General features: G+C 47.6%; 1 protein-coding gene across 1 annotated transcript; it reads left to right on the forward strand.

Moving 5' to 3' along the window:
- Positions 1-377: 377 nt before the first annotated feature.
- On the forward strand, positions 378-18,744 carry KIF19 (kinesin family member 19). Its single transcript, XM_027906116.1, has 20 exons — positions 378-398; positions 2,606-2,686; positions 4,933-5,043; positions 5,961-6,048; positions 6,642-6,778; positions 6,927-7,052; positions 7,668-7,862; positions 8,634-8,786; positions 9,659-9,781; positions 10,656-10,809; positions 11,761-11,935; positions 12,300-12,489; positions 13,057-13,327; positions 13,499-13,620; positions 14,391-14,533; positions 14,999-15,104; positions 15,616-16,074; positions 16,362-16,509; positions 17,164-17,271; positions 17,789-18,744. The coding sequence occupies exons 1-20, from the start codon at positions 378-380 to the stop codon at positions 17,962-17,964; spliced, it is 3,087 nt and encodes a 1,028-aa protein (XP_027761917.1). The 3' UTR covers positions 17,965-18,744.
- Positions 18,745-19,106: the final 362 nt, after the last annotated feature.

The raw sequence follows: 19,106 nt of genomic DNA on the forward strand, positions 1-19,106 counted from the left end.
AATTGTGAAATGCCGCTGTGTGTGAAGTGACAGTGCAATGAAAGTTTGCTCAGGGAGTTGGGCCTTAATTTGGGCTTTTAGGGGTGTCATTTTGCTGATCCTGACCCCTTTCACTGTTTCCTGTGCAAGGTGCTGCTTCCCCCAGCTCCTTCCTGCCCTGAAGCTAACAGCGTGTGGCTGCTGCCTCTCCCTGTCCCTGCAGTCACATCCCACCTGGGGGAGTGCAGGTGCTGCCTCTCTTTTCCATCTCCAGGGTGGTGGCTGCTGCCTCTGCACCGCTCAGTTTGCTGCCTCTGCACCTGAAGGGCTCCAGCCCCATGTGCTCCTCCCTGGGCAAATCCCCCAGCCCTGAGGTGGGATCGTCCCAAACCTCGACCATGAAGGAGCAGCAGCTGACGGTGAGTCCACTTGCTCAGGGGAGGAAATGGGATGGGGAGGAGCAGCTGGGTTGTACCCATCCTTCAGTATCCTTAAATACTGTGTTTTCCAGCTGTCTTCTGGTATTCCTGGGCTCTGTGGTCCAGCCAGTGGAGAAAAACCCAGACTTGTGCTAACCAGGCATGATATAAAGCGAAAGTTGTGTATAAGTGTCCTGCAGAGGAAAAAAAAAATGTGCTGTAGGGCGGGTGGGGCTGGGTAACCTGGCAGGTGGTGATGGTAGGTAGTTCTCCATGTGCCTGTCTTTTTGGGGTCTGACACATTCACAATAAACAGCCCAAAGCCTCTGGGATTACAGTCCTGCATCTCTCTTTGTTGATCCCAGTAAGAGGAATGCTTTGAAAATGTAATCCTCTCCCAAGTTTCAACCTTCAACCCTGTGCCTCTCAGTTAAACTGAAGCACTGCTCTCACAGTGTGCTGGAACATGACTGGGGCAAACACAGAAACCTCTGCACAAACTGGAATTGCTTAAAATAAAGTCAATAATATGTGGAATACCTTGCATTCCTCCCTAATGCAAGGAAAAGCCTTAGTACTTGGTGTGACCCAGCTCCACATGCTGCTTATTTGGGTTTGTTTTCTTACCCTCAGTGGCTGGGGTTCACAAATACTGTGATTAACTGGACCATTCTGAAGGTTAAGTCTGTTCAAGAGAGACTTGCATGATCCCCTCTGCCTCCTGCAGAATTTGGGATTATGGTGTACCAGATAATATTTTTAAATGCTTTTAAGAGCATTTCAGCCCTTGGGAATGAGATGCTCATAGCAGTGTCACTCAGCTGTGTTTTGGAAGATGATGAAGCTGCAACAATTAACTTATTCTTGTGAATATTAAAAGCTATCAAAAGCCAAGGAGCTCACATTGTACTCGGAGATGTTCCCAGTGAAGAAATGTTCCTTTGCTGGAACTACTCAAAACTGGCTACTACAGTGCTTAAGACTGGGAGCTGTTTGTGAAGCCCTCATTTAATTGACACATAGCTTGTTATTGTGGAAATAAATCTGGTTCCTATAGAAACTAGCTGCTTGTGACTGGTGGGGCTGTAGAACGAGTCTGTTTTGGTAACTCCCACCCTCCTGATGGGGTGTTGTTCCTGTGCAGTGTTTTATCAGCATCAGCTCTCCTGGCAGGAGCTGCAAAGGGAATGTTGCTGTGTTTAATGGAAGGGGAAAAAAAGCCATGGAAAAGTGAAAATAGAATTTTTCAAATCTCTGTTATTAACTGAGACCTCAAGGGCAGTTTGGTGGGATTTCAAATAGACCCTCCACCAGGCACACAGGTTTGGGACTGTGCCACAGCTGCAAAGTGAGTCAGGGCCAGAGCAGGACCTCAGCTTCAGGGGGCCCAGTTAACCCCACAGCTGATGTGTGACACCACATTTTCTCTATGGCTTCACCTGTAGATTAAACAGGCTGAAATACATGTGCTCTTGTCTATTAGTGCTGACAAATGGGTTGTGCCATTGTGTTTTAAATCTTCGGGTCAAATTATCGTCTGTGTTTCAAGCAAAGCAGTGTGTTTCTGGCTGATTGAGTTGTGGCACAAGGCACTGGCAGTTAATTGCTACTTTATAATCACTCCAGTCCTGCCATGAATTCCAACTCCCGAGGAACCCTGTGGGAACTGCACAGATCAGGGCCAACTTGCTCTGATCTGGTTGAACAGGCTCATAACGATTGCTACCTGGGATTAAACAAAATGGGTACTTAGTGAAATGCAATTCCCTTTCTTTGCCATGGATAACTTTAATCAGTGTTTTGGAAGCACCAGGGGAATGTGTAATCGTGCTCAGCCCTAGGACTGTTGGTGCCACGGTCCCAGACCTCCGAAGGTTCCCACTGGCAGCCGCAATGACACGGCTGAGTTCACTTTGCCACCTTCTCTGTCAATCAGTTGGAGTCTTGCTGTGTTAGAGGCAGAAACGGGGAAAGAGGGAGGAAGAATTTGTCAAGATAAAAGCACAAATCACGAGGGAATGAACTCGTTTAAACTTTATAAACTTCCTTAAACTTTTAGGCCTTAAGCTTTAAGGTATTGAGCTTGATCAGCAGAGAACTCGCAGCGAGCTGTAGCCCTTGCTGGTGCTTGCTCAGAGCTGAGCCCTGCTGCAGGTATGTCTGGGTGGCCTCAGCATGGATAAGCCTCCTGTGTGCTGTGTGTGCAGGTGGCCCTTCGCATCCGACCCCTCAGTGAGGCCGAAGAGGAGGAGGGAGCTGCGCTCGCCGCCCACAGAGTGGGCGAGCAGGTGAGCTGGGGACCCCCACCGTGGGCACTGGGGACTCTGCTGGGTACCCCACGGGCCACCACGAGCCTCTGGCTCTTCTGGTTCATGTGCAAGGACCTGCTTTCAAATCCTGCAGAACCCCTGTCCTTGCTGGGACGTGGCAGAGACGAAGCTTCCCGTGCAATGGCGCTTTTATCTTCCAGTTCTGCATCTCCCACCTCTTGCTCCCCTTTTTTTCAGAGGCAGGAATTGCAGGAGGCCCCCACTTACCTCTTCTACATTGTTATATCCATTTATATATTTTCAATGTGTCCTTATTATTTACCTTCATTTTCAATGTAAATCTCATTATTTTCTTTTCTGCTTCAGCTGATCTTTCTCTGAACCCTTCCTGAACACACAGTAATGCTGTAATATATCTGGTCTCCACTCAATAGTCAAATGGTAGCAGCCCTCTGAAGCAAAGAGACCATGAATCTCTCTCTCCCCTTTATGGATTATCTTACAAATGCAATTTTTGTTTAGCACCTTACCTGTGAAATACTTTTTTTTTTTTTTCCCCTCTATTTTTAAAGCAGCCATTAATCTCACAAGGATATCAGTTTTATTTTTACACAGCTTATTCAGACTTGCATCATCTGCCTCAACATCTATTTTCTCTAATGGAAATCTGTGAAGGAAATGCGCATTGCATTAGTCTGAGTAACTTCTATCTATGTGAATGCTTTTCTCTTAAAAATGCAAATAACTGTAATTATGAAAGCAAATTAATTGACTGGGCAGTTGAAGTACTTGGATTTCCTGGTGTATTTTGATTTGCATTTATGTTCCCTGCTATTTTTACTCCCAGCTGAACTCATTTAGAACTGCCTCTGTCTGCTTATTAACTCTAACTCAAAACTGACTCTGCTAGTGGCTTGTTATGTTTTAATGCTTTCATGCAGTAGCAGAAGATTTGTGCTTTTAGAACACTGCTGGTTAGACCAGGCAGTAGCCCCAGGTTGGAAAAGGGACTCTTTGGATGCATGGATACACCATGAGCAAAATTTGGATGTTACAGGAGCTCAGTAAAAGAGGCCTGAAAGTGTTAGTAAACACTTCTAAATTTCTAAAGGAAACATGCTGACCTCATTCTCCAAGCTCTGCTCTTGCCTGTCACAGTTACATGTGATTAAGTGTCAGTCCATCTTTTGCAGGCAAATCCTGCTGCTGAGGACAAACCAGGAATTCCCTCTGGAGTTTATTCTTGTGTTGCTTCAGGTTTTAGGGTCTGAGCTAGACCAGTGAAAACTAAAGAATTTCCTAAAAGCAACAATAAAAAAGTAATTCTGCTAATGGAAAACTTGCAAATCAAGGAGATACTTGTTTGAGATTTGGAATTTAGCAGGAAATGCAAAAGAAAAAGAAAACCCAAAGTTCTGACATTTCCTGAACTCCACGGGCACCTGTCCTGTACACTTGCCTCTCTCCTGGTGCACCAATGCAGTTATTCTATCAGTAAGGTAGTGGTTGATCTATGCTCTAATTGCTTGTCTAATGATCTGTTTACCTGAGAGAGAGTGAAAGCTGCTCTGGAGCAGGAGGCCCAGGGCTCTCTGTCCTTCCCTTGAGCCTTGAGCATCTCCTCTAGGAGCCATCTCAGTGGAGCAGAAACCTGTTCTCCACAGTAATAATACACTGTGATAATCATGTACTAAAATAGATCCTAAAGGATGGAAAAGAAACAGAACCAGTTCTGTAACCTGCTGCAGCTCCCCTCCCACCTTTGTTTTTTCCTTAATAAAAGCCAGAAATGGAATGAAGTTTCTGTCCCTGAGCTATGCAGATACTTCGATCGGTCCTGCTGCATGAAAGGCTTTGGAAGATGACTCTGGGCAATTTAGCTCCTGAAGAACCTGACTATTTACTTTCATAATTCCTGTCTGAATCTTAGCCGAAAATTGAGGTAAGAGGTCCTGTCCCCCCCCGCCTGCATTGGGGCCCGTTGGGTGTCATGTCCCTGCAGCCACTGCCCTTGCCCAATGCCGGCGACCGTTTCACTGCTCAACAGACCTTCAAAGCATTCTGCAGTTCTCCAAATGACAGGAGTTGCAACATCACTTGCAAAACCAAGTCTGTCGGCCTCAGCATTGTGTGTATAAGTGTTTTCCAGGCAAAGCTGCAGTGCAGCATTCCCCTGGCCAAGGGATAGTGCTGTAAGGAATCCCCACAGGCTGTTAACCAAACCCAGACCAAACGTTTCTTCTCCTGACTTTGTCCCATAACAGGGGGTGGTCCTGATGGATCCCAGTGAAGATCCAGATGACATCCTGCGAGCCAACAGATCCCGAGAAAAAACCTTTGTATTCGACATGGTTTTTGATCACACAGCAACCCAGGTAACAGCCTTCCCTTTTTTTAACCCAAAGGCTTCACACTACAATTGTTTTCCCTGCTTGGATGAACGTTTTTGGCAGGTGAGTAGAACTGCACAGCCCAGAGGCCACAAGTCACCCAGACAAAAGGTGACAGTGCTGAAGGTGAGAGGGCTGTGAGGGTTTTCCTTTTGCCAGACAAGTGGGGGGAGACACAGGCAGTGTTCAGTCTGCCTCTCCCTCCTGCTTTGGCCTCCCCAGGGGTGACAGACCTGAGCAGGGATGAAGAGCTTTGTCTCCCAAGGTCTCTGGGGAATGAGATCACTGTTGTATTTTTGGCTCTGTTGCTCACACAGCTTTCCCCTGTGCCTCTGTGGTTTTATAGGCTCGTGGAGGGTGGTCTGGTGCCCTCACTGAGCCACGTTTTGCAAACAGGTATGAGGTACACTGTGAGGATTTAATCAGCACTTACATTTTGTGAACACCACAGCCTTGCTTCTCACTGCAGTTTGGTCACCTGTGTTCTCTTTCACATCCAACTTCAGTGTGGTACTCTTGTATGCTACCTAAGACATTTTTGGAGGCCCAGTGGCACTGCTCCATAAAAGATAAGGTCATAGAGAGAATTTATTCCCTTCTTCAGCAGACAGAAAGAAAAAGACACAGCATTTCATGTTCAGAGTCCAAGAAAATAATCATATTTATGGATCTTTCTTTTAATAGGCTCCTGCATCTTGCCTGCCTTTAGAAAATTCAATAAACCTCTGTGCTTTTCTGCTCATTTTGGTGACATATCAAAATTCAAACAGCTGGCAAATCCTTCCAAAGCCCAGCAAATTTCTAAAATAAAGTGAGAAAATCATGGGGAATGCAATTATGAACAGGATATTTGGACAGCTGTTATGCCTGACCGAAAATTTGTGCTTTTTTGACTGAACTAGGAGGAAGTCTATGTGTCCACGACCAAAAGCCTGATAGAAGGAGTTATTTCTGGATACAATGCAACCATTTTTGCATATGGTCCGACAGGTAAAGTAGTCCCTGTAGCTGTACTGCTCCAGATGAATAAAATAGCTCAGTGAAAACCAGAAATATTGAGCCAATTAAGTGCTTACTATGAGAACAAGATTGAAGCATTAAAATACCATTCTCACTGGCAAGCGTGAACCTCACTGAAATGCCAAAGTAACAGTGAACTGCCCTGTTTGAAAAGTCACTTAATTGAGGTAGAATTCAGTAGAGACAAATCTTCCCATTAGAAGGAGGAGGTGATAAGGGCGTCTGTGCAATCCTGGAGGCTGATCTCAGGAGAACAGATGTAGCTGTAGAAAGCATTTGTATAGAACAGAGTATATGAAAATGTATTTCTACTCCTGCTCTGAACACCTCGGTGAGCAGTCACCCTACCTGTCTGCCCATCTGCCAGGCCTCTGCCCGCTCTTTTTGGATGGCACACACCGTGTCTCTCCTCAGGCCGTGGCATTGCAGGGTGAGAAACTGGAGTAACTGGAGGATGTTAGGGGGTAAAGCACAGAAATCACTAGGAAACCGGGTATCATTTGTTGTGGAAACTTTCTCACATGGAAGTTGGGCTTTGCTGCTGCTCTCTGTATCCTCAACAGGAACAGGAAAAACCTACACGATGCTGGGGACGGACAGTGAGCCAGGGATTTACATCCGTGCTCTTGATGACCTCTTCAAGGGCCTTGGAGCCACTGCTGAGGAGGTGGATTACACAGTCTCCATGTCCTACCTGGAGGTGAGGTCTTTGCTGCCTTGGTCCAGCCTGTGTGGAGCAGCTGTAATGGGTAGTGGGGTGTCTGAGTCTGTCGTTTGAAATGCAGGATCAACTCAACCCTAAGGACCCAGCGCTGGTCTCAAACCAACCTGCCATTTCTTACCCTCAGATCTATAACGAAGTGATCCGTGACCTCCTCAACCCATCCTCGGGGTTCTTAGACCTGAGAGAGGACTCCAGAGGCAGCATCCAGATAGCAGGAATTACAGAAGTCTCCACTACAAATGCTCAGGAGGTACCTTGAGCTGTAGTCTGCAGCGAGGGGAAAGGGAGGGTGTTTGTGCTTTCATGCAGCAGTGCTTTAAAATTTCTTGACACTTTCCTGTTGCCTGTGATTACTCAGCAGTAAGGACGTTTTGTAGTGGGATATTGGTGGGACTGGATTAATGTGATGAATTATAGGGAAGGGGCTGATCAGGGAGTCAAGTGAGTGGTAGGAACCAGGGTGAAATCCCTAGCTGTCCATCTGATAGCTCTGATTCCCCAGGGTGCACACCTTTCCTGGAAGGACAAGAGTGCTTTGATTTGTGCACACACGTGTCAACAACCATTTGGAGAGTGAGAAGAATTAACTAAACCCCCCTGAGCGACACTGATGTGCACTTAAACATGTGCCTTGGACATGAGATAAATAGGCCTCACAGAAAGCAGCCCCAAACCCGACACACCCGTACCTACAAGGTCACGAGCCACGGGGAGAGAGATCTGGGGATAACCAACAGCAAACCCTTGCCAGCACGAGCAGAACAGAGTTTGCTGCTGCCCCGGGTGAGGGGTTTAGTCTGAGGGAAGGCTGTGCCGTGGCTCAGGCACAGCTGTGCGTGTCCATGGGCTCCTCTGCCTCCTTCAGATCATGCAGCTGCTGACGAAGGGCAACAAGCAGCGCACGCAGGAGCCCACGGCGGCCAACGGGGTGTCCTCCCGCTCGCACGCGGTGCTGCAGGTGACGGCGACGCAGAGGAGCCCAAGGAAGGGGGCTGGCGAGGAAGTGCGGATCGGGAAGCTCTTCATGGTCGACTTGGCTGGGTCAGAGAGAGCAGCTCAGGTACGGCCAGAGCTCGGCAGCTTTAGGGGAGACTCAGCTGGATTCCCTGGCCTGCCCTCAGCCCTGGGGTGAGGGGCAGCACTGGGCGCTTCTCTGCTGCTTCAGAGCAGTGGTTTGTGCCTGAGACTGCCTGAAAATAATGACTAAGTGTGGAGGTATTGGTGCTATCTTTTATTAGGCCAGCTGCAATGATTGGAAAAATGTAAATCTGCTTTTGGGTTCTGCCTTTCCTCGGGTCTGAGAAAAACGGCAGTGAATTTCACATCTGAAGAGAAGCTGTGGTTTGTTAGGCAGGGATTAGCTGGGCTGTTGGAGAGAAAGCTGATGCTCATGGAATAGAGGGATGCTGGTGGGTGGAAAATCTGTCAGCTGGCTCCTATGGGAAGGAGGAAATGCTTGAACTTGGGGAGGTGATTTGAGGAAGAGAGATTTTACACACCAAGTATTTTTACTGAGACCAGGAATGCTGGAGTGATGTAGTTATGCACCTTAATTTCTGAAATAATCTTTAGAAGATAATAAATAGCTATCTTTTAAGAACCAAGAGGGCAAAGCTGGGCCATACTCCAAGAAACTTATTCCTACCAGCACCTCCGTGCCTCAGAGTGGGGTTTAGCCCAGCACTCTCAGGTTGATTTTTGCAGGAGGCATTTCTTTGATATCCAAGCCCTGACAACAGTGATGCCGCACGTCTTCCCGAGGTGCAGACCGACTGTTCTCAAGCACGGGGTTTGTCTGTCTGTCCCTCTTCCCACTTTCTCCTCCCAACAGACTCAGAACCGGGGCAAGAGGATGAAGGAAGGAGCCCACATCAACCGCTCCCTGCTGGCTTTAGGCAACTGCATCAACGCTTTGAGCGAGAAGGGCGGGAGCCGGGCCCAGTTTGTCAACTTTCGAGACAGCAAACTCACCCGCCTGCTGAAGGTGGGGCACAGCCCCCTGCACCCAGCACAGGGCTTGGCATCCCTGCTCAAACTGGGGCTTGAGGGCTGATCCTTGATTATCTCTGTGCGTTGCCATGATCCAGCTTGGAATGCTCCTCCAGGATCTCACGTGAGCTTTGCAGTGTATCAGGGCTTGACTTGGACAGAGCGGTGCCTGTAACGTGATCTCTGTGATTAAGGAAGGACCTTCTATAGGGTTAAAGCAATTCTAAAGATTTGGGCCATACATCTCAAAGCTCACAGGTGACCAGGGATTTCTTACATTAACTAACTGCCTTCAAATGTTTTATCCCTTCTATAAGATTTGGCTGAAATTGGCCAATAAATTTGTTAGGGCACGAGGGAGGAAGACTGAGAGTGACTGTGTGCTGTCACAAGTTGTCTCTCCCTTAGGAAATCAGAAAGGTTGCAGACACTCTCTTTGCCACGCTGGTTATTTTATGGATCCTTTACAACCTCATTTATGAACCTCCCCTCAAGCTTTGGTGCTGAGCTATCACTGCTGCTGCATGACAGATGTGTTTTCTAGTGGATAGTGGGGAGGAGGAGAGATGGAGAGAAAGTCAAGGCTCCTGTTTGTGAGTGGAATTGAGAAGCTGCCAGTGCATTTGTGGAAATTGCAATTCTCTTGCAAAAATTCTTCTTTTGTAGCAAGTTAATTACTTATTGATTTTGCTGTTGGTGGTGAGAGGGCCTAATGAATGGTCTTTCACCAGCACTTCCTTAACTCCTAATTGGGATTCTCTATCAGAATCTCAATGAACTGCAGGGGTACCCATACACAGTGGTTACCCCTGAGCAGCAAAACCCTGTCACATCCCTACTAACCACATCGACATTGCATCCCTCCAGGATTCCTTAGGGGGCAACAGCAGGACCGTTATGATTGCACACATCAGCCCAGCCAGTTCCTCCTTCGAAGAATCTCGAATGACCTTGATCTACGCCCACCGAGCAAAAAACATCAAGACTCAGGTACCAGAGCAAACCAGTCCCCAGGAGTTTGGGCTCAGAGGTTCAGTGAGGGTGGTGAGGCCCTGACACAGTTTGCCCAGGGAAGGTGTGTCTGCCCCATCCCTGGAAGTGTTCAAGGCCAGGTTGGACAGGCCTTAGAGCAACCTGGGAGAGTGGAAGGTGTCCCTGCCCGTGGCAGGGGGGTGGAAAAATATGATTTTTAAGGCCCCTTTTGACCCAAACTATTCCATGACTCTATAACTAAAAGCTTTTAAGTGGAAATAGGAGATGGAAGGGGTGAAGGGAGAACACACTTTAGGAGTGGGCAGTGCAGATTGGTGTAGGGGCTCAGTGTGAGTGAGAGAAGAAATACAGATGAAGGGAACAGTGGAAAGCAAAATGTTTGGGTTGTGAATGAGAGGAGGAATGTGAGGGTGAAAAGAAGGGGCAGAATAATGGAAAGGCTGAGGATGATGTGCCTGGTATTGATCTGGGTGCACAATGGAAGGAATGATGGGTGGAAGATGACGACAGTGTATTGGGAATGTCCTAGTGGGGATGCTGGGCCTGGAAGAGGAACTAAGGGCCTACAGCAATGAAGAATAAAATGGAGAGGTTTGTGGGGTGAAGGAAGATGAACAGTGATCTACAACAGGCTTTTCCTTCCTTGTGGATCTATGTGTTTTTCCTGTGGACACAGACTCCCTGGCTTTTCTCTGTCATATTTTGGGAGCTTCTAAAGATTAGGGAAAACCCACTAACTTACAGTCTCCCCACTCACGAGGGAAAATCCTTTTCCATCACAAGATTCAGTGCCCTCCAGCTGAAAGCCTGGCTTTGTTTACAGCCCTTGTACCAACTGTGGGACCAACACTCCCCTATTCTGGCTCCCCAGGTGAAGTGCAACCTGCAGAATGTCTCCTACCACATGGACCAGTACACCGGCATCATCGCGGAGCTCCGCAGGGAGATCCAGCGCCTGAAGGCAAGGGTTGAGGACCAGGAGAAGGAGAAAAGTGCGGCTGGCCCCGACCTCGGGGTTCTGCAAGGTAGAGCCAGGAGCTGGAACGGTTCTGGGGTGTCTGGAAGGATGACAGAGGGAGAGGAGCTGTGTGGGTGGGTTGTGGCAGTGCCTGGTGGCTCTCCGTGCACACATGGCTGGGGGAAGCTCAGCAATGCTTGTGGAGAAGCAGAGTGGAAAACACAGTCTGATGGGCAGAGGAGGCAGCTGGGGGAGCTGAAGGTGTTTTTCTGCATGAGCCTCTCTCTGATGCACCGTGTGACTCTGGGTATTGCCCTTCTCAGCGTCTCCATCAACATTAAAATGTGTTACATTTCACAAACCTGCCCTTGAAAAGAGATCTGACATCAAATGGTGCCATTTGCTGGGGGAAGTCCTGTCTGTCACAGAGAGGTGACCGAGTTGTTGCAGCCTGCGTCATCGTGGGCTCTGAGGCTGTGTCAGGACACCGAGCTCTGCTCTATGGCTCGTTGCATGTAATTAAAAAAAGAAAAGAACAGAGAGACAGGCAGGGTGAAGATTTTAAAACACTGATTGTTCTGCCCCAGGGATTGCTCCTTTTGTTAGTGAATCTGGCAAGAAATGAAATAAAAATAGTCAAGTTCCCTGACAGACTAGACATGAGATATAATAGGCCCCTGCTACCAGTAGCCAAGGTCATTTCTAGATAACAAGCACAGAAAACTGGTACCTTTTTGGTTTTGGTGGGTGGAAAGGCAGAAGAGATGTACCTGCAATGCAGTATCCTCTTAATATTCACAAAAGCATGGCAATGAGCCCTATTTATTGCTAATAATACAATCATAAAGCTATACCAGAATTCTTCAGCACATGATGAACTTGACAAGACCGCAGAATGAGGCAGAGTCCTGTAAATGAATGTCTTGAAACACGTGGCTTGGTCCCAGACTAGTTTTTGGGGGGACTTCACAGAATTTCCCCTGGCCTAGTGTCAGCTCAGAAGTGTCTTTTCCTGCAGCAGAGAGGCAGCAGGGCTCTGAGGCACCCAGCAGCCAAGCAATGAGCACCTTGCGGGCGCAGCTGATCGGGGCTTTCAGGGAGCAGATGGAGATGCGTCACAGCCTGATGGAGCTGGAGAACACCAACATTGAGCTGCATGTGGACACCTGCAGGCACCTCCTAACAATTGCTGAGTGAGTACCTCCTCAGGTTCCAGCACAATGTACACAGGGACCTCCAAATTCACCACAGGGAGTAGCTGCAGCTGCATTAGGCAACCAGCACATATTGCATCGAGTTAAGGCTCAAGACTAAAAGTGAGGAAAAGCACTGTCCTTCCCATGGGAAGACCACATTGGAGACCTGTCTTACAGGTTTCCAAAGGGGAGGAAGCTAACTGTGCTCTTCTGCTTGGTTTGTCCAGCTCCAGAGCAGCTTGGACTAATTAGTTTTGCTGCTGTCATGGAAGAACAAGCTGGACAGACACAATGAAGGGCCATGCACCAGTAGAGCCATGTCACTATGTCCCAGAAGTTCCTTTCTTTTTCTGGCTGGCAGCTGGGAACGAGAGAAGGCTCAGGGTGCACGTAAGGATGACATGCCAGCAAAGGAGGAGAAAGGAGAGACCGTGGAGGAGGAAGACAGGGAAGTGGATGTCATGGATTCACCTGAACCTCACGAAGTTACAGTAGCAAGAGAAGAGATCAACATGCTGCTGGCAGAACAGCGCAAGACAGCAGCCCTGAAGGTGAGGAGGGGAAGGTGCCCTTAGGATTTCTAGTCTGGCCTCTGTCTGGTGGGTGCTTGAGGGCAGGATGGCAGCAGAGGGTAACTCAGAGGTTCATGCAGATTTGGGCTCAACCACAAAAGTAGTGGGGCAACTGGACTCCTAAATAATTTGGGCTGCTGAAGGAAGCAGCATAGGAACATCAGTCTTTGCATCATCCCCATATCCTTGTGGTTTTTAGGATGAGGGAAAAGCACCCACTGGGCTGGTATCCCCTATAAGTGAGCTAATCCCTCCCATTTTGAGTGTTTATCATTCACTGGTTGTTCAATGTGTAATTGCTTTTAGTCATTATTTTTTTGGCAGTTCCCATTAACATTTGAGTTCCTCTAGGCAAGGACTGTGCGTCTGTATATATCTGCCATGACTGAAATATGGTGGCTGGTAGTAGAACAAGTGAAATACAAAACACTTCTTTTAGATACTACTTCAATCTCAGCATGAAGGACACAGCAAAGATTTGCTCAAATGCCTTTGTTGCCCCAAGAAGCTGAGCTGCCTTGGCAAACCCCTATCTGTCTTTTTCAGACAGAGCTGGAGCAGCACTTAGCAAATGCCAAGGAAAAAGCTTCCCAGATGGAGGAGTTTTTCCCCAGACAAATCGCTAGTGAGGATCAGCAGGAGGTGCTCAGGCTTCTCTGCAGAGCCCATGAGCTTCAGCTTGGCAACACAGAGCTGCAGGCAAATACACTGTACAGGGAGAATCTATTGTGCCAGAAGGATTTTGTGATCCAGCAACTGCAGCAGCACTTGTTACTCTGTGAAGAAATCATTCAGCAGCAGCATATGCTGATAAAAGGTAAAGCAGCACCTTTTCTCTCGCTTTGTCCTTATCTCCAAGCTCTGTCTTCTGATGGCAAACTGGAGAACAATCCATCCAGAAAACACTGTCTTGGGCGTCATGACTTCACAGTTCTCCACTGTTTCTCTAGGAGTTATTTTTAAGTCTTCGTCCTTGTCTCTGCTCCAGCCCAGAACATTCCTGTCCCAGAGACGCTGGCGAGGTTACACCACCTGCACCTCTCTGAGCTGGAGGAGGGGGTGCTGAACCGCCTACTGCTGCTACACTCAGTGATGTCCAGCATGCTCAGGGTAAGGTAGAGCAGCTTGTTGTGCTGGAGAATCCACACTGTCCTATGATGTTGTCATGGCCATGGATTTACACACACAGCCTGGCTGGGTCCTGGTGCTAATCAGGAGCTGCACACAGTTTGTTTTATGAACATGTCGCCTCTGGAGCTCTACTCTCCTTCCCTCCTTCCCCTTGTCTCGGAGTATTAAGGCTTTTGGCAACAGAGAAGCACCCAGGCAGTGCTGTGCATGACCCAGCTGCTGTTGTGTCAGATTTGAGAGAGAAGTGGCTTGCTTGCAAAGAGAAAAGCGAAGGTTAGCAAGTGACTGCCAAAGGAGATTGTTATCCAGAGACATCCACTCGCTCATGACACAGTTGTTATTGAGGCCTTCGGGTCTTTCCTAACAGAAAGGAAAGATGCTTCTGGTCCCTTTTTCTTTGGAAAACTGTTTTGGGACAGTAAGGGGCTGCCAGGAAATTGCCAGCCTTCAGCAGGGAGTCCAAGCACCAGCGTCTCCTGTTTATTATGATTGTCTAGAATGAACGGGGCAAGGAGTTGGGTTTCACCTTGAATAATAAACTTAATGTTAGTCATGTTGTTATATGAGGAATTAAACTACTCTGAGTGCCCCTCAACAGGAGGGGAGCAAATAGCAGGTGGCCGAAACTATGCAGAAGCACATGGGGTATCAAGAGTGTCTTTGTGATGCAGGCTGAGAGCCTGGGCTGTGGAAGGGGCTTTACAGTGAGGAAAATCTGCTGAGGATCTCATTCTTCCCTCTTCCTACAGCCCCACAACAGCCCTTCTCTGGATGTAAGTCAGCATCTGGATCCTAATAAAGATGAGATCAGAAAGGGCCTGCCTGGGAACATGAAGGATATTCCCTGGGGGGTGAAGTTTGACATCCCCTCCATCACGCTTGAGTCAGACAGGTAATGTGAGTCTTTCTCATTATTTGACTTATTCTCTAGGGCACAGAGACCTGGTAGCTCCCAGCTAAGTCCACAAAGCTGGGAGACATCAAACTAGAAGGACCTCTAGAAACTGGAATCTGCCAGAAGAGACTTTCCTGGTATACTGTTCTTGCAAAACAGCTCCATGGTTTAGCAGAAGCCTTCTCTGCAGAGAGAGGCTATGGGACAAGTTTCAATTTGCTTCTGTTGGTGGGCAAATGTTTAAACCAAATAAAGTAGCAAAGTTTGTGAGGATCAGGGGACAAAATATCTCTCCTTCATGAATCCTGAAGTATTCCTTGCCATGTACTTTATTATCATGTTTACCAAGTTTCTGGCTTTCTCCACAGCTTGAGAGGTCTTAGCTAGACGTGTTGCTTCTCTCCCTGTGGATAAGGGGCCTGTGCTTTCATCTCGTAACCTGCTGGCATATTCTGTTCACAGTGGCAGCTGCAGATCATCTCAAAAAACACCCTGTAGGAAGGAGGGGTCTCTGGACACCCATCTCAGTCCAGCTTTCTCTGGTTTGCCAAAAAGCCCAGCTCGGAAGGTCAGTATGGCAGGAACTGAATTCAAGGCACATTTGATGTGGAAAGCACTTTCCTCTTGTGATGAAAAAAAAACATGCACAGCAGCTAAATATAGGGTATGTGAGGAAGCTAAACCTCAGCAGGTGATAAAATCACTCCTAGAGCGCTGGCCTTGGGTTTAAAACCTGGGATTTAACTAAGAGGCCAAGGCTTAGCTGCCATCTCCAATCTAGACACTCTCTCAGTGTGAATCACCCATCTCCAGTGTGTCCAGTTCACTCAGGAAGAGGAGGGACAGTTAGGAGCTCATCAGTTCCTTGCTCACTGGCTGACTGACTTTGTAGCCATGGCTGTGTATGGGAAATACACAGTCAAAAAGCTTTGCTTTTGTTTCTCTCTACGCAGAAGTTATTGTAACAATATTTCAGGTGAAATTTAATGTCTTCCAAATGTTTCAAAGTGCTTTGAAGGGACAAAGTATAAAAGCTTTGAATGGAAAGCACATTAGGCTGCAATTGCTTTGATTTTCAGCAGAAACCAACAGATGTTGCTGCAGGGAAGTTGACTCCCAGGCTGCATTCCCCCACCTCTTTAGGCTTCCATGGGAAAAAGTCACCTGCAGACATCGCTGCTGTTCTGCTGAGTCCAGAGACCTTGGAGGAAATTGCCACCAGCACCAAAAGCATCTCCCTCATTGCAGCCAGTCGCCGCTCCAGAGCCCAGCACAGAGACCCTGGGAGCAGAACCTCCCCAGGCCACACCTCTGGGGAGGATGTGCTTGAGCTGAAGTATCCAAAGGCCAATTCCACCCCAGACAGTCAGACAAGAGACAGGGCATGTATTGGAGGGTTGCTGTTGGAGCCCACAGCTGGGAGCCAGCTGTGCTCCCCAACCAGGGGAGAGCTGAAGAGCAGGAGAGACCGGGAGATGCCTGCTGGGAGGACAGCCAGGAAGAAAAGATCTCGCTCTCTTGAACCAAACTTCCACAGGGTAGGAACACAAACTGCCTTTGTGTTTCTTTCTGAAGGGGATGGGTTGAGCAGAAGGCATAGAGACAGTGAAGCTAAGGTGGGTTTTAAATACAGGAAGAGAAATGTAGTACAAACTGCATGGGGAAATAAGTTAAATATCTTTATTCTTCCGTAACGCCCTTGACCTCCTTCCTAAAGAGCAAGCTAGGCCAATCAGGTGGGAAAGGAATTTTTTTGGTACAATGTGGCAACAGTTAGAGGTCACAGACATCACCACTGAGGTTAACTCCACTTGGTGTCTTTCAGATCTCAAAGCCCTGGACTCGCTCAAGCCCCAGCACAGACACAGCTTGTGAGAACCACCTGGGCCGAGCCAGCCTCTTCCATCAGTCAAAAGCTGCGAGTAGCATATCCATTGCCACAAAGGTCAGGGCTCCTGCCAGCCACAATTCAGGTAGGGGCCAGAGAGATTTGTCTGTGCCTGACATCAGCTCTGACAGATGGTGACAATCCTGCAGCAGCTCTGTTGAAGATGGATTGTCATGTGAGAAATAATCCAGAGTGAACGCTAATGATCAGAACCATTAGTAAGCTGATCTGATTGTTTTTTATATGGTCTAAGTAGATTTTTGATGGGTAAGAAAGCACATCCTTTGTAGACCACTGCCTCAACTATGCCTCTGTAACCTACAGGGAAGAATTAATGTTCAGTGGTGTTTATGTGCAACAAGTGATTGATCTCATTTAGTCTGTGTTTCACATCCCAACCTCAGCAAGGACACCAAGACATGACAGGCTGCACTAACCATCTGTCAGCTTCAGTTGTTTTGCCTTGTGCAGGTACACAAGGCCAGAATGAGTTTAGGAGAACTGGACACTCAAATCCTATTGAAATATTGCCAGAATCCTTCCCCATTCTGGCAAGGGGTGCTACTGGTCCTCATTAGTTTTTCTAACTTTTTTTTTTTAACTAAAAAAATGGTTAACTTTTGATTTACAATGCTATAATTTATTTTGGCTAGCTATTAGCAACTCATACATTGAAAAACATTTTTAAACTCTGCTCTGGTCACACTGTTTATAACGAAGCTCTCCCTCCCTTTGACAGAGGGGACTCCACTGGAGATGCTGCCAAAAGGCAACGATCCTGCCAGTGCCACCCAGCACAGCAACACTGATCATGTCAAAGGATGGGACCTCCAGAAACAAGTCAAGGGTGAGTGCCTGAAATACCAGGTTGGCTGGCTCAGGAGGCACTATGATACTCTTGCTCTGTTGCAATCTGAACCAAAAGAGCTGTAAATGCAACACAAATGGTCCAGTTGGGAAAGCAGTCACATGGGCAGAGGTTTTGCAGCCAAGTTTTAAGCCTTTTTTCTTTGCAACAGATGACACGGGCAATGTTCCAGAAGGAGTTACGCTCCATCTCCCTCTTAGCCAAAAATAACCTCTTAGGAAGAGGAAGTAACATTTTCAGAGGTGCTCATAATCCCAGTCTAATCCATTAGTGAAGGGCAAAATTTAATCTCAGCTAGCCACATGTCAACATAACTGCTTCCAAGGTGTCACCTTGGGATCTTCTTCAGGCAGCAATGTGCAGATCCCAGTGCCCTTGCCAAACTCGCCCCTCCACAGCCTGTGGCAATCTGTCTCTTCCACATTTCGACTGGAAACGAGACTCAAATTGAAGTAGGAGAAACTTGACTAAGTTCTTCATCTTCCCTCGCTTGCAGGGCCTGCAGATGGTGCCAGCAGCCGCCAAAAGCTGCAGCCAGTTGCCCGCCTGGGGAGCCAGCCCAAGACTAAACACAAGTCACCTGGGGGGCAGGAACTCTCTGTAGCCCCAAGGGATTGCAATTTCAAGACTGCTGGAAGTCAAGGAAGCGGATGCAGGAGAAATGTACCTTAAAATGTATTTTGGCTTCTGTGTCGTGATACTGAAAAGCAGAGGGGAGGAAAGCAGGGAGGAGAGGGACCTTATATGCTGTAGAATACTTTTTCTCTATCCCTACTTCAAGCCTATCCTCTGTACTGTGTGCTCTAGCTGTTAGCTTGAGTTTGAGATAAGTAGGGTGTTAAGAGAGTCCAAGAGAAGAGGAAAATTTCATTTTCCCAGCACTGTTTGCTTCCCAGAAGATATCAGCACTGAGGCCAAGCTGCCTTTTTTTCCCAGGGCAAAACTGTGGATGCCACCCCTGCATCCTAAAGGCTCCCTGACTATTGAAAACAAATGTAAATGCCTGAGAAATAGTTTCCCCAGTCTTCCCTGCTGTCCCTGTGTGTTGCTGTGAAGCTGGGAGGTGTGATGCATGCCTGGAATGCTGTTTGGGTGAGCAGATGTTTGGCTGTGAGAGCAGCCAGAGATTGGTCTAAGCTCTCTTCTATCTGCAGAGCATTTCAGACCTGGCTGCAGCCAGAGAGGCAGAGTGGTGATAAGTGAAGACCCTGATAACAGCTACTAACCTGGAGGTAAACTGTGGGGATGTGTTTTTCTTTTTGGAACCAACATCTCCAGGCAGCAGCCCACTCCATAAGGGGCTTTTTAAATACGCTGCAAATAAAGTGGTTCTGGTCATTGCACTGAATGGTGACTCCGTGCCCCCTCCAGGAGTGTCTTCCCTCATGTAAGTACCAAAGGTGACAATCTCAGGTAGGTTTATGAATTTTTTCAAATGGAGGAAGAACCTTTTTTTACAGTTGTAGCACTTGCAAAGAATTCTCCAATGTGCTCTTTCTGACTGGGCAACATTGTGCACACTCCCTTTTCCTCTGTGCTTCCTGCTTTGCGGTGGGGAAGATGAGGGATAGTTCACTCCAAGGATGAGGAAGCTTAATTACTTGTATTTATAAATGTCCTAAACCCCGGAGGTGGAGATGCAATGCAGGTGTGTGAGCAGGTCCAGCAAGCAGCCCATTTTCCTAACAAAACAGAAAGCAGAAGTGTGATGGTGAACCAGGTCAGGAGCACTTGTGCCCAAGGCTGATTCTTCTGGATAAACAAATATATAGATAAATATCTTTATTCTTCCGTAACACAGAGTGTGTATAAGA

The sequence above is a fragment of the Empidonax traillii genome, unplaced genomic scaffold (genome assembly GCF_003031625.1).
Source record: "Empidonax traillii isolate 1590-97213 ecotype Southwest subspecies unplaced genomic scaffold, ASM303162v1 scaffold1248:size145969, whole genome shotgun sequence".
Classification (NCBI taxonomy): domain Eukaryota; kingdom Metazoa; phylum Chordata; class Aves; order Passeriformes; family Tyrannidae; genus Empidonax; species Empidonax traillii.